Source organism: Gekko japonicus, unplaced genomic scaffold (genome assembly GCF_001447785.1).
Source record: "Gekko japonicus isolate JY-2015 unplaced genomic scaffold, Gekko_japonicus_V1.1 scaffold161, whole genome shotgun sequence".
NCBI lineage: Eukaryota > Metazoa > Chordata > Lepidosauria > Squamata > Gekkonidae > Gekko > Gekko japonicus.
Genome location: NW_015167062.1, coordinates 816090 through 830505, shown reverse-complemented (window position 1 = coordinate 830505; position 14416 = coordinate 816090). Strand labels below are relative to the sequence as shown.

The following is a 14416-nucleotide window of genomic DNA, read 5'->3' as shown; positions in this document are numbered from 1 at the left end:
ACAGTTATTCATTATCCCTATCCTATGTCCACAATTCTTAGGGGTGGGGACATTTCTACCGGCACCCAGTGGAGGGGGGTTGTTCTTTTTCTCGGGTCGGCTCCGTCGTCTTCAGTTGCGGCTTCTGGCTCCTTTTTTCTGGTGATCTTTTTCAGCGGTGGATTGGTTGGCCCTTCTGCCGCACGGCATGCTCGGCGCGGTCAGGGCTCTGTCCTCGCGGCTCCGCCCCGCCTGCGCCGCCACACTCATGCGTCGTCCCGGCTCCGCCTTCTCCACCGCCGTCTGGTTTCATTTATTTGAAGTATTGACCCCACTTCTTCTAGAGAAAATGGCTGCTTTGGAAGGTGGACTGCATGGCATTCTAACCTATTGAGGTCCCCTCCCCAGACCCCACTCTCAAATTTTCAGGTACCCCTGAACCCAGGGTTGGCAACCTAGGGATGCTAGCCTCCAGGTGACACCTAGGGTTCCCTTGGAGTTACAGCTCCTCTCCAGACTACAGAGATCACTTCCCCTGGGGAAAATGGACCCTTTGGAGAGTGGGCTTAAGGTTGCCAATCTCAAGGTGCTGGCTGGAGATCTCCTGGGATTATCTCTAGGCAACAGAGGTAAATTCATCTGGAAAAGATAGCCACTTTGGCAGGTAGACTTTGTGGCATTATGCCCTGCTGAGAGCCCTCCCATCCCCAACACTACTATCATGAAGCAGGCAAAGGCAGGCAAGCCAGACACATTCAGGCACTCTCACAAAGCCCAGTTCCAGAAGTGCACAAGCCAGAGGGTCATTACCAGAAGGGGTAAACTAGAGAACCTAGTCAGGAGGTCCAAGGGTCATTCACAAGCCAGAGAGTCTCAAAGTCCAAAGCTGGTCTAAGATCAGACAAAACCAGCAAGGTCAAGAATTGTAACCACAAAATCTAGCAGAATGACTGGGTTTTATAGGCACTTCCTAACAAGGCCTTGTTAGCAGCCAGCTGCTCAGGAGTACTGCTGCAACTGCTCCAGGCTGTCATCAGCAAGCAGCTGGCAATGGACCAGGAGACAGTCACTCTGCCTCCTTGCTTGCAGCTCCCTTTTAAGTTTCTGTCTCTGGCACTCAAAGGGTGGAGGTGAGCCTAGTGGACTGGTCTTAGAGTCTCACCTGCTGCATTAGGGCTGGGTGGTGGCTCTGGATAAGTTGGTGGTGGTGAGTCTGGGTCAGCCTGCAGCTCATCAGCCTGTTTGCTGTCTTCTGCTGACTCAGAGCCAGCCACGCCTGGCTCCCCTTCTCCTGAGGAGTCCTCTTCCCCTGAGGTGTCCTCCTCCCCTGAGGACTTCGTGCTGAGCTCAGGCTGACCCATGACACCAACCCTCCTCAGGCTCCACCCCCAAAACTTCCAGGTATTTCCCAATCCAGAACTGGCAACCTTAGATGGACTGTGTGGCATTGTACCCCACTGAGGTTCCTGTCCTCTCCGGGCTCTATCCCCAAATCTCTAGGAGTTTCCCAAACTGGATCTGGCAATCTCCATACCCACCAGTGGTAGGGGGGCTGGCAACCCTAAAATATTGCCCTTTAACAAAAAAAGAAATTAAAATGTTTTGGTTTTGTTTTTTTGTGCTCACACTGCCTCTCACTGCAAGGGAGAAGGGAGAAAGTGCTGATGCTGCCCTGCTGGCCCTTTAAATAGCCTTTATATTTCAAGGTTCCACGGTGGTTGACTTCGCCTTCAGTTTTGGGGGTTGTTTTAGATATCCATAAGGTGAAACAAAACTGGGAATTTTTGAAGTAACTTCAGTTAAGGAATATCTGAATGCACATCCCTAGTTTCTATCCCATCACTTTGCTTAGTTCAAGATATTTTCCATTAGTATAAGACATGTTCATGCCACAGGAATAGAAAACTCCTGCACCAATGTGATGTGCTTTATGTAGCGTACTCTCATTAGCTGATCAAGCCTGGTAGGGTACAACTCATACAGTTTGGAGTAAAATTAAAATATATGGAATTCTATTTGACCTTTGCAACTATAAGGATATTAAGAGTGCAACACTATGGTCTTGGGCACTTTGGTGGCTACTTACATTGGCATGCTATATTAATTTATTTGTGGTCCTATGCTGGTATCCTGAAGACAAACTGGTTCAAGGGGTTTAGCAGCCAAACTAGGCCTCTGTAGCTGTGCATATATTTATCCATACCTTAGAAAAATTACCCAAAAATTACCATTTAGGTGATACTGTAGTTGTTGCCCTGCAGAATATACAGGTGACAAAGTTAACTCAAGCACTGATCACACAGACAATGGGCATATGTGCATTAGGGCATTAGATCAGTTGGTGGTTTCCTTCGTACTTGGTGTGTATTCTCTGCAGTTTCGTCTCCTCTTCCTTATTCCAACAATTGCATTATTGGATTTATGTGTATTGTGTTGGCTGGTTTCCTTTCTAATTTTGAGCTCTCCTATTAATGAGGCAGAAAAACAGGTGCAACTAAAATAGTGGTGTTGAGAGTGATATGAATCAGGAGAACATTATTTTGAAGAGCGTAGGCTAGTTTTCAGATACCCATAACAAATACTCTGCTGAGGTCCCTCCCCAGGCTCCACTCCCAAATCTGTAGGATTTTCCCCACCTGGAGTTGGCAACACTATACTCTGAGGACTTTCTAAGAGATAAAAATTATCTGAAAATGTGCAGTGCGCACATCCTCATTTTTGAACATCTATCAAGTGTTAAAGGTGATACTGTGTGTAACAGAGAAGGGAAATATGAGAACGTGCACAGAAATAAATAGGGTGGCAGGACAAAGATGAGAATACCTGATAAGTGACAATTTGACAGGTTTATACCTTTGAAAAAACTTCTGCTAACTGATCACAACATGTGTAGATTGTGTGTGAAAAAGCATAGACTGAAACAATGCCTGAATCTGAGAAGATTGGGAAAAAATTACAGGCAACAGACCACAGGATGGAAAGATGGGGGGGGGGGATCATACCATCAGTTATAAAGAGAGGGTACAAAAACTGTAAAGAAAAGAGAGGAAAACATTTTACTTGTAAGGAGAAAATAAAATTAAAGGTGGGGGGAAGCCACTGGTAGATAAAAAAACTGTAGATGAGATGTTCAAGTTGCAACTACTAGAGCACCTTTGAATTCCTTGGAGGTTGATACTAGCCTGGGCTAACCCTGTTTAGCTTTTGAGATCTGATGGGATCAGACTAGCCTGGGCTATCCAGGTCAGGGCAGATGTTCAGAGGTGATTTGCTATTTTCTTCCTCTGCATCATGAGCCTGGACTTCTTTGGTAATCTCCTATCCAAGTAATAACCAGGGACAGTCCTGCTTACCTTCCAAGATCTGGTGAGATCAAGCTAGCCTGGGCCATCCAGGTCAGGGACTGTAAATGTATCCCCTCCTCTTTTTAGGAAAAGTTATTCAGATACCATTTTCTGAGACTTTTGGACTACATGCAGAGGTCATTTCGGGGGGGATCGTGGGGGAACGTAGTTCCCCCGGGTGAGGTGCGGAGGGGGGCACATGATGAAGCCCCGCCCCCTGCTTCCGGCCACCCCGCTTCCATCCCTCATTCAGCCAGGAGGAGGCAGGAGAAGAGGGAGGGTAAGTTGCTTCCTCCCCGCCTCTCCCCATCCCTGCCTGCCTGGAGCCAGGGAGGGCCTTGGCGGGGCTTCCTCGCACTCCCGCCGGCCTTGCAGGTCCACCGCCGGGGCCCCTGATGTCAGGGGGCGTGGTATATGCTAATGAGTTATGCTAATGAGTTCCCCTAGCTCTTTTTCTACGAAACGACCCCTGACTACATGTGTACCAAAGTTCTGCTTTCTGGATTGTGTGAAATTACCTAAGTCGTTTGGAGTTCACTTTGAGATAACTTCTCCTAGTTGAAGGAGAAATATGCAAATATTCAATTTTCAGATGTTTTGGGGACACTGACTTATTTTGACACCGGCTGCCAGTGGAGGGAGATATTGTTTCCCCGTTTCTGCTCCCATTGTAGACCTCCATATCACCCCTAGTGCTGTTCTTCGGGTTGGTCCCCTAACCCCCATGGACAGTGTGACAGGGACAAAGTAGGATGCAGCAAAAGGCAGGGTCCAGGTGTACTTTCCTAGGACACATGAAGAAACCTATAGCTTAGGAACTTGGTGAATAAATCAGGGGGACCAAGCCACCAATATATTTAAGTGCCCTTATCAAAGATATTTTGTGTTTATATATAAAGGACAGCTCAAATGTTGAAAAATAACGAAGAACCACCAAATTTTCCCAGCCTTTTTAATTTACTGAGTAGCTGGAATAATATTTAATCAATCTCATTCTCCTCTCTGTAATACAGGGAAAGTAAAATGGGCCTAACTTCTGAAATTGTTAAAAGAGATTAGTAACATAGCATATACTGAGCAATTGGGACAATCATGGCCAACCTGGAAACTCCAACTAGACTTGAATGCCATTCTCCTCTCTGTAATACAGGGAAAGTAAAATGGGCCTAACTTCTGAAGTTGTTAAAAGAGATTAGTAATATAGCATACACTGAGCAATTGGGACAATCATGGTCAACCTGGAAACTCCAACTGGACTTGAATGCTGTGGCTTGGCTAGTTCCTGTGGCGGGGGCTAGATGGAGCGTGCATAATACTCCCATTTTGCAGACTCTCCATTGGCTGCCCATTTGTTACCAGGCTCAGTTTCAGGTATTGGCTATAACATATAAGGCTGTTCAGGGCCTTGGCTCCTCTTATTTGCAGGACTCCCTCTCCCCCAGGAGGTTGGCAACTCTACTTCTATGGGTGCCAACAGGCAAATGGGAAAAATCAGCTACTCTCTGTATGCATGCTCTCTCCATTGTGGCTCCCACCCTATAGAATGGCCTGTCTAAGGAGGTCGGAAAATCTCCCACTCTCCAGGCTTTCCACAAACTATACAAAACTGAATTATTCAAGAAAACTTTTCTGTGCAGGTAATAAAACCTGCACTGCACAAAATGGTTCACAAACATACTTGGAAAAATCTTTAGGGTTGCCAACCTCCAGGTGGAGCCTAGAGATCACCAGAAGACAGAGATCAGTTCCCCTGGAGAAAATGGCCACTTTGGAGGGTGGACTCTATGGCATTTACTCTGCCGAGGTCTCTTGCCTCCATAAACCCCACCCTCCCCAGGCTCCACCATCAAAACCTCTAAGTATTTCCCACTCAGGGTTGGCAGTGCTAATAAATGAGTAGGGACTGTGGTCTATAGTGTTGTGTGTAGCTTATTGTAAGTAGGGACTTATGCAATTTTTATATAGTTTAATGTGTCATGTTAATACTTATGCTATGTTTCAGTTGCTTCTGGTTGGTTCCAGACTTCGACGATACTAGTGCATTGGTTATTGAATGTCCCATTTTGTTGACTGTAGTGACTCAGTACGTGTAATCTGCTTTGAGTCTCTGTGAGAAAGGTGAATTAGAAATAATACAAAAGGAATAAAAATTTTAAAAATAATAAAACTACTGCTTTCATTATTACTGTTAGTTTCTTTTGTGGTCCTTGAGAATCCTTGTGGTCACTAGGAACAAAAAGCTAAAATGCACCCCTAAACATGAAGGTCTCTGGGTGACTTTGGCCCAGTTGCACACCCTCAGTCTAACAAACTTCACAGAGTTGTTGTGAAGATAAAATGGAGGAGGGAACAATTGTGTACACTGAACTCCTTTGCTGAAATGTGGGATATAAATAGATAAATACTCCGAACAAGCAAGTTGGAGTTTAGGACAAACTATACATCTGTGCCTTGAAAGACCAAAGCTTTCTGCCTATTAGGGGCATGCAGAGATAAACAGCTTTTCTGTACAATTCCTGCCAATTAGAGCTGTCGGGTGCCTTCCTTCTGCTGGCAGGGGGATTTTGGGGACGTTCCAGCGGTGTGTGGGGACATTGGTGACACACAGATGTCACTTCCGGAAGTGATGTCATCACATTGGCGCCATCAGGCCAATGATCTACTTTTCGGGTAAATCTCAGTGGTAAAAATGGCTATAAAACATTGAGTTTTGCCCAAAAAGTAGAGTGTCACCCTTGACATTGCTGATGCGATGACATTACTGCCGGAAGTAATGTCAGGACATTGACATTGCATGGGGATGTCTGTTTGGGGGTAGGGTTTCCCCCATCAGCTAGCTGGCCAGCAGCAGGTTGGAGCCCCCAAAAGTGGGGAATCCCCCACCAAACCAGGAACTTGGCAAGCCTACTGCCAATGCTTTTTTTTTATTCCACTTTTTCCCTCATTGTTTTCTTTTACAGCTTCTCAGTGACATTAGCACTCCAGTCACAAATTTCTGGGTTGACCTTGTATTGTTATTTCATACAAACAGCAATAGCCACTGACGGACAATATTGGTTTTCTATAGCATGTTATACCCTTGGGCTTATTAGCTGGCTAGGATTTAGAAGCCATGAATTAATAAATTTTAAAAGCTCACCATCTTTGGCAGGGAGAGGAAAGAAAATGAGTTAGAGGAACTTTTTAGATTTATTGGGGGGGGGAGAATGATCACTGGGAAGCCATAGCCTCTGCTAACTGAAGCTTATGTGTGATGCTAGAAGAAGAGTTGGTCTTATACCCCATCTTTCACTACCCGAAGGAGTCTTGGAGTGGCTTACAATCACCTTCTCTTCCTCTCCCCAAAACAGACACCCTGTGAGGTAGATAGGGCTGAGAGAACTATGAGAGAGCTGTGACTGACCCAAGGTCACCCAGCTGGCTGCATGTGGAGGAGTGGGGGATCAAACCCAGTTCTCCAGATTAGCGTCCACCACTCTTAACCACTACACCAAACTGGCTAGAAATAATGATAATGGGCCTTCCCCTAATGATATGAAAAATATGCTTGAATTCTGTCTCATATGGCCCATGACTCTCTGACCAAGAATTTGGGGGTGGGTTACTGGTAACAGTAAGCCTTTGGTGCTTCAGGAAAGACTTTATGGAAAATAGTTTGTAAAGGGTTTAACGTCAGAGAAAGACACAAGCTGATGGACAGAAAGATAGCTCTGTTATCAATCATAGAGAACAGTGAGTCAGAGGACTCTAAAATGGAATTAGAAAAAGAGAACACAGAGGGCTGATGATGAGTGACTAACCAGTCAAAGATCCCCAATGCATATCAATTTCATTTGAAGAATTTATCAGTAATCAGAATTTAGAGCTAATTCTTTCTGTTATAGCCTTCTTGTTTCATAGGTGGGCTGGGATGTGTTTTCAAAGCCTTCCAGTGGTTTAACTTCCTTAACCCACATGAGATGTTGCATTGACCAGACAAGGTTGTATTCATGAAAATTCTGTGAAGTACCTGTTGCCATCTAGATTGAATAGGTTGATCTGTAAGAACCTGGTGAGTGCTCAGGACTTAAGCAGAATAGGTTTTTTTAAAAAAAATCCCTTCCAGAAGTCTGTTTATGGAACATCATCCATCCTACCTAATCCTCCAGATCTGAATCATTCTAGCCAGTCATATACTCTCAGCCTAATCTATCTCATGGTGTTGTTATGAGGATAAAATGGAGGAATGGAAAATGTTGTAAGCCACTTTGGATCCCCATTGGGGAGAAAAGTAAAGTATGAATGAATAAATTAAATGAATAAATAAATGCCAGAAGAATCCAGAAATGCAACTGGGGGAGGAAGGGGTTGCTAAACAAGCAGTGACCCCAGTGTGACAGTGGAATTCATTGCCAATGGACCCATTCAGGCTGTGTTCAGACAACACTGTTAGCTAGTGTTAAGTTTGGATGCACACAAATTCAGTTTTTTGTTGAGCTTGTACAAGTGCCTTGCTTTTACTTGCTTTCCTTGTACTGCAGAGAATCCCAGTTATGCCACTACATGTAGGGTTGCCAAGTCAAAAATTTTCGGGAGCGGAGGACTCCCGCCTGGCGTCCTATGCGCGCACATAGAGTTTCCCCCTCGGATGGTCGTGGCCCCGCCCCCAGCGTGCCTGGCATCATAACGTCACTTCCTGGTGACGTGCATGCCAGGGTGGGGTTCCCCCCGGGGCCCGATCCACCGGCGGCGGGGTATGGGCCTCTGGGGCGGGGGGTTCCCCGCCCCCCCCGAGGGGACTTGGCAGCCCTAACCACATGTGATGTCACTTCTGCGTGATGTCATCACACCTGAGACGTTGAACCGGGGGGTGGCTGTTAGAATTAGTTTCTGAATGGGACTTTCCACATCAGAAATGAGTGAGAAGGTGTAGGGATTGGGCTGTGTGTACAAACCCAGCAACAAGCCTGGTTTGTCCACATCCTGGTTTAATGTCTGAATGCAAATCAGAATGAAAATCGCTCTGTCTCACTGAATTAGAAGTCATCTGTTGCTAGGGTTGCCAAATACCTTTTGCTCCACGGCGGGGGGCTCCCGGACGGCGTCTTCTGTGTGTTTTCCCCTCAAATGGCTGTGGCCCCACCCCCAGCGTGCCCGGCGTCAGCACGTCACCTCCGGCTGATGTGCACGCGGGGATGGGGTTTCCCCTAGGGCCCGATTCCACGGTGGCGGAAATCGGGCCTCCAAAGCGGGGGGAAATCCGCCCCCTGGGGGGAATTGACAGCCCTATCTGTTGCTGGAGGGAAATGAACATTTGAATGAATTTAATATATTTTTTAAAAAAATCTGAGGAAGGAAGAGAAGGGGTGGAAACTAGCATTTTTATTGCCAATCTCCAGGCAGGGCCTAGATCTCTCCTGGAATCACAATGGATTTCCAAACTACAGAGATCAGTTCCCCTGGAGGAAATTACTGCTTTGGTGGGTGGACTGTATAGCATTATATCCTGCTGCGGTCTCTTTCCTCCCCCAGACCTGCCCTCCTTGTGTTTGATCCCCAGAATCTCCAGGATTTTTCTCACTGGAGTTGACAACCCTACTTAAGGCTCCTTTCTGATGTTTCCATATTTGTCATATATAGTGCTGTGGTAAGGAGAGAGTCAGCTACTGTTATTTAATGTAGTCCTAAACTAAAGACTCTGAAACTCCTTTACTTAATTAATTTATTTTTACTTTTTAAAACAGGGGCTATGATTGATCCAAGTAGCATGACTTATAAGAAAGTCTGCTCATATTTAAAGAAGATAAACTGACACACACCCGCATTAGAACATAATCCTGTCCACCAGGCTTCTCTGCAGCGTCATGCCATCTTACATAATTGAAAAGGAGCCGTTCCTCGGCAAAGGAGGCTTGTAAGAGAGCAAAGCCTTGAGCAGAGCATTAGCTAATCCTTCTGTGTCTCAAGGAGCTCTGGGGCACATAGTGTGAGCAAGAATCAAATGTTCCATTTGAAGGCCTAATAACAGAGAGCAAGACATTTTTTTGATCTAACATGTGGATCCAGCTCTTAACAGCACTTGGGGTCGGTTCTTGATGAACTCTTTGAATAGACTCAGTCATCTTTGCATATAACACTTTCTCTTCTAAGGTTTCAATATTTTGTTCTCCTGGCTGCAGTGAATGGCATTCCAGGTCCATGTGGAATCTTCAAGGGCAGCAGTTCCATATAAATTGTGCCCTGGACATGAGGAATGCATGTGTTATTAGATTTTCCTTTGGCCCTGTATCCACATACAGTTTTGTATGCTGTGCTAAAAGACAGATGCTGCTGATCCTACTGAAAATAGATAGTGTTGTTTTTAAATCACTTTGTTTTGCATCAGATCTAACAAAGGGAATCTTACCTCTCGGAAGCTTCTACCCCAAAGTCTTGTTGGTCTCTAAGGTGCTTCTTAGGGTTGCCAGCTCTGAGTTGGAAAAATACCTGCAGGTTTTGGGAGTGGAGCCTGGGGAGGGGAGAGATCTCAGCAGGATGCAGTGCCCCAGACTCCACCCTCCAAAGCAGCCATTTTTTCCAGGGGAACCTATGTTGGTCGTCTGGAGGTCAATTGTAATAGCAGGAGATCTCCAGGTTCCACCTGGAGGTTGACAACCCTAGCTACTGGACTCAGATCTAGTTCTTCTGTTGTTCTAAATGTATTACAACTTCAAATTCAAAAATAAAAAGTTAAAAAAACAAACCCTCTTTAGCTCCCCAATGCACAGTGGGTACTGCCCACATCTGTTTATTTAAAGGATTTGTATCCCACTATTCATCCCAAAGGCTTGGATCCTATGAAGAAGTTATGTGCACCCTAGATGTCTTTGTCAGCAAGCCTGTTTCCTCTTGCACTTAAAACTTCCATTTGTGCAAGGCCCCACTGAAAACCACTGAACTTGTGCAAACACAGTTTTTTTAGCTGAAGAGGAAATATGCTTTGTTGCAAACACTATCTAGGCTCCCAGAACTCATTTATAGGTTCTGTGCCTAAAGGGGGCTTAAGGAGTCTTAAACATCAATATGCTATCAAGGCTAAAACGGCCATTAAAATAAAACAAACAATACTCTCCATCTTGATTTTTACTGTTGCTACTCAGCAAGAGAGAGCAACTCAGAATTAAGTACATTATGATTTCATAGATGTAATGGTTTTCTGTGCACAGAATGTTTGTCAGGTAACAATGCCTCATAATTTCTTTCCTTTCTCTTCACAGATTTCATGAAATCCAGCTTCAAGCTGAAATGAATGCCTTGCAGACTAAAGGAAACTGAGTGTGTTTTTGGCACCCAGGCCACAGTGAAAGAAAGTTCTAATCTGGCCATTCTGTCTTCGGTCAGCGATTGGTACCTTACCTTGACTATTCGCCAACTGCAGAAGTCACAGTTTTCTTACCATTTGGCATACATGGAGAGAGACAGCAGAGTGTGTAAACCTGGCTAAGGAGACAGCCTATTTTCTAGCCAGAGTGGGAGACAGTCCAATTATACAAGGATTATTTTACAGTTAGCTTCTAGAACGTCACCTCTCACCTGCACACAGGACGCAATTATAAGACCTATTTGCCTTTTTATTTTTTGTTAGTATTTTATTTTCCTTTTTTGATATTTTTTGTGGTAGTTTTTTGAGTCAGAAATGGGCCCGTGGACTAGAATGTGGTCCATGGACAGGGTTGCTTTCTTGAAGTCATGGCTTGTGTTTTCCCTGGGGCTCTACATGCAGTTTTCCAAAGTTCTGGCCTGTCCAAGTGTGTGCCGCTGTGACCGAAACTTTGTCTATTGTAATGAACGAAGCTTGACCTCAGTGCCTCTTGGAATACCGGAGGGTGTAACCGTACTCTACCTCCACAATAACCAAATTAATAATGCTGGGTTTCCTGCAGAACTGCACAATGTCCAGTCTGTGCACACTGTCTACCTGTATGGCAACCAGTTGGATGAGTTCCCTATGAATCTGCCCAAGAATGTTAGGGTTCTCCACCTGCAGGAAAACAACATCCAGACTATTTCTCGGGCTGCTCTAGCACAGTTGTTGAAACTGGAAGAGTTGCACCTGGATGACAATTCCATCTCTACTGTAGGGGTTGAGGATGGGGCATTCCGAGAAGCTGTTAGCCTCAAGCTTCTTTTCTTGTCCAAGAACCACTTGAGCAGTGTACCAGTGGGCCTTCCAGTGGACTTACAAGAACTACGAGTTGATGAAAACCGAATTGCCATCATATCAGACATGGCCTTCCAGAATCTCACAAGCTTGGAGCGTCTTATAGTGGACGGCAATCTCCTTACGAACAAAGGAATTGCAGATGGCACTTTCAGCCACTTATCCAAACTCAAGGAATTCTCTATTGTACGGAATTCACTAACATACCCTCCCCCTGAACTCCCAGGAACAAATCTACTGAGGCTTTATCTACAGGATAACCAGATCTCAAACATACCACTTTCAGCCTTTTCCAATCTCCACCAGCTGGAGCGACTTGATATTTCCAACAATCAGCTTCGGATGCTGTCCAAAGGTGTCTTTGACAACCTTCGCAACCTGAAGCAACTCACAGCAAGGAATAATCCCTGGCTATGCGATTGCAGTATTAAATGGGTTACTGAATGGCTCAAGTTAATCCCCTCCTCCATCAACGTTCGTGGATTCATGTGTCAGGGACCAGAACATGTCCGAGGTATGGCCGTCAGGGAACTCAACATGAATATGTTATCATGCCCTACAACCACCCCTGATCTGTCATTGGTTACCCAAGCTCCCACTACATTCCTGCCAACTACAGTTGCCCCTACTTCATCAATACTAACCCCAAGTAACAAATACACCCCTCTGACCCCTACTGTATCCACACTTCCCACTGTGCCTGAGAGGGACGTTGGAGAAAAAATGACCCCTCCCATCTTTGAACGGTTTCAGCTCTCCATCCATGTTGTGAATGACACTTGCATCCAAGTTAGCTGGCAGACCTTTTATTACGTAATGTCATACAAACTTACCTGGGTTAAAATGGGTCACAGTTTGGAAGGAGGCATTATTCAGGAACGGATAGTTCATGATGAGGGGCAAAACATAAGCTTGACAAATCTAGAGCCCAAATCCACTTATCGGATTTGCTTGGTTCCCTTGGATGATTTTAATAATTACCGAACTGGTGAGGACACTGTCTGTTCTGAAGGTACCACCAGTGCTTCCCTACTAAGCAATGGAAGTAACACGGCTTCCAGCCATGAGCAAACAACATCCCATAGCATTGGCTCCCCATTTCTGCTGGCAGGCTTAATTGGGGGGGCAGTGGTGTTTGTGCTGGTGGTTTTGCTCAGCATCTTCTGTTGGCATATGCACAAAAAGGGGCGCTACACCTCTCAGAAGTGGAAATACAACAGGGGCCGACGGAAAGACGACTACTGTGAAGCGGGGACCAAGAAGGATAACTCCATCCTGGAGATGACAGAAACCAGCTTTCAGATTGTCTCCTTAAATAATGATCAACTCCTTAAAGGAGATTTCAGACTGCAGCCCATTTATACCCCAAATGGGGGCATTAACTACACAGACTGCCACATCCCCAATAATATGCGATATTGCAACAGCGGTGTCTCAGACCTGGAGCACTGCCATACGTGATAATGAGGGATGGCAAGAACCCACCAACTAGAAGCAAAAACTTTGAGGAAACAAAATAAACCTACTCACACACACACACACAAATTACATTTGATAAATGTTACACAGATGCGTTTGTGCATTTGAATACTCTGTAATTTATATGGTGTACTATATAATGGGATTTAAAAAAAAGTGCTATCTTTTCTATTTCAAGTTAATTGCAAACAGTTTTGTAACTCTTTGCTTTTTAAATCTTTAAAAAAATATATTGCTGAAGTACTGTACAGGGTTGTACAATAAGAACCCAATGCCATGGCAAAAGAAAAGAATGCCTCATTCTTCAAACATTAACCACTTTTGCTTTTGGAGCTGCCCATGGGATGCCGGTTCTTACACCTTCTGCTAGTTTACAAGATAAGTTCACATTCAAAGGCAAATGATTAGGAATGCCTAAACTAGACTAAATGAAAGGAGGTATACAACTCAAAACTATGATGTGGTTCATAAAATTAGAGTAAGTCATGTTAAAATTGTGTTGGTCACTTTTACCTGACTTTGTACATTGTGGTACCAAAATGGAAGGGGAAATGAGGGACTTTGGGACATCAAGCACTGTTCCTCATGCTGTTATCCTTCTTCACATAAGCTGGTATGAAAATTTTCAAGGCTTTCACTTTCTCATCAAAATTGGGATATTTTTTTTAAAAAAATATCCTGACTAGCTTTTGTAATGAGGATTCTCAGCTCCCATCAAGAACCTTCATTTCTATTTTCTCCTAAAAGCACATTTCTGTAGCCCCAGTCTGGCCAAATTAATGAGCGCAATTGGTTCCAATAGCCCAAGTACAGATGATATGTTGGCCAGAGTCGCAAGCAATATTGATATTCTAATAACCGAAAGTGTAATCCAAAATGCATTAAAGTCAATGAAAGTTTTCCCTTTGCTGTTTCTCAATTTTACATCTATCCCCGACTAACTGAATTACTTAAATTAGATTTTTCTCCATGAGAAAAAAAAAGTGAACCCCGATGGGCATAACAGTTACTGAACTCTTCCGTATGAAATGTTCTCAACTTTTCCATGGAGACAGTGCCACCCTTCCAAATTAAATTTAAATTGTGCAGATGATGGTGCATGAGGAAAAGAGTGATGCACAACAAAAATGGCATGTAGCCTACCACTCCACTGAGCAACTTCTTTCAACTTAAGTGGTTTTTCCATTGGACAAAGAGCCACTTAACTACGAGATAGGCTCCTTAGGCTGGAGGAACTTCCTCTAGCTGAAGGTAGGAGAAATGCCAATATGTAAGTCCATTCAGACCATTTGATAGTCTACTTTTGTCAAACATCTTATGTTTAACTTGCTCAGGATTTTGTTTATTTACCACCACCATTTCGTCTTATATTTGTGATGCACAGACCCTATCTTTTTAAAAATACCACCTCCCCTTAATTGCAGAGAGACTTGTG

At 44.5% G+C, this 14416-nt stretch overlaps 1 protein-coding gene across 1 annotated transcript; it reads left to right on the top strand.

Moving 5' to 3' along the window:
- Nucleotides 1–10561: 10561 nt before the first annotated feature.
- Nucleotides 10562–13036, top strand: FLRT2 (fibronectin leucine rich transmembrane protein 2). Its single transcript, XM_015412635.1, has one exon. It carries the CDS (start codon nt 10978–10980, stop codon nt 12961–12963), a length of 1986 nt encoding a protein of 661 aa, XP_015268121.1. The 5' UTR covers nt 10562–10977; the 3' UTR covers nt 12964–13036.
- The last annotated feature ends 1380 nt before the right edge of the window (nt 13037–14416 follow it).

What these genes read in the sequence shown, in the direction of transcription:
- FLRT2 (XM_015412635.1), top strand. Translation starts at nt 10,978, where the DNA reads ATGGGCCCGTGGACTAGAATGTGGTCCATGGACAGGGTTGCTTTCTTG.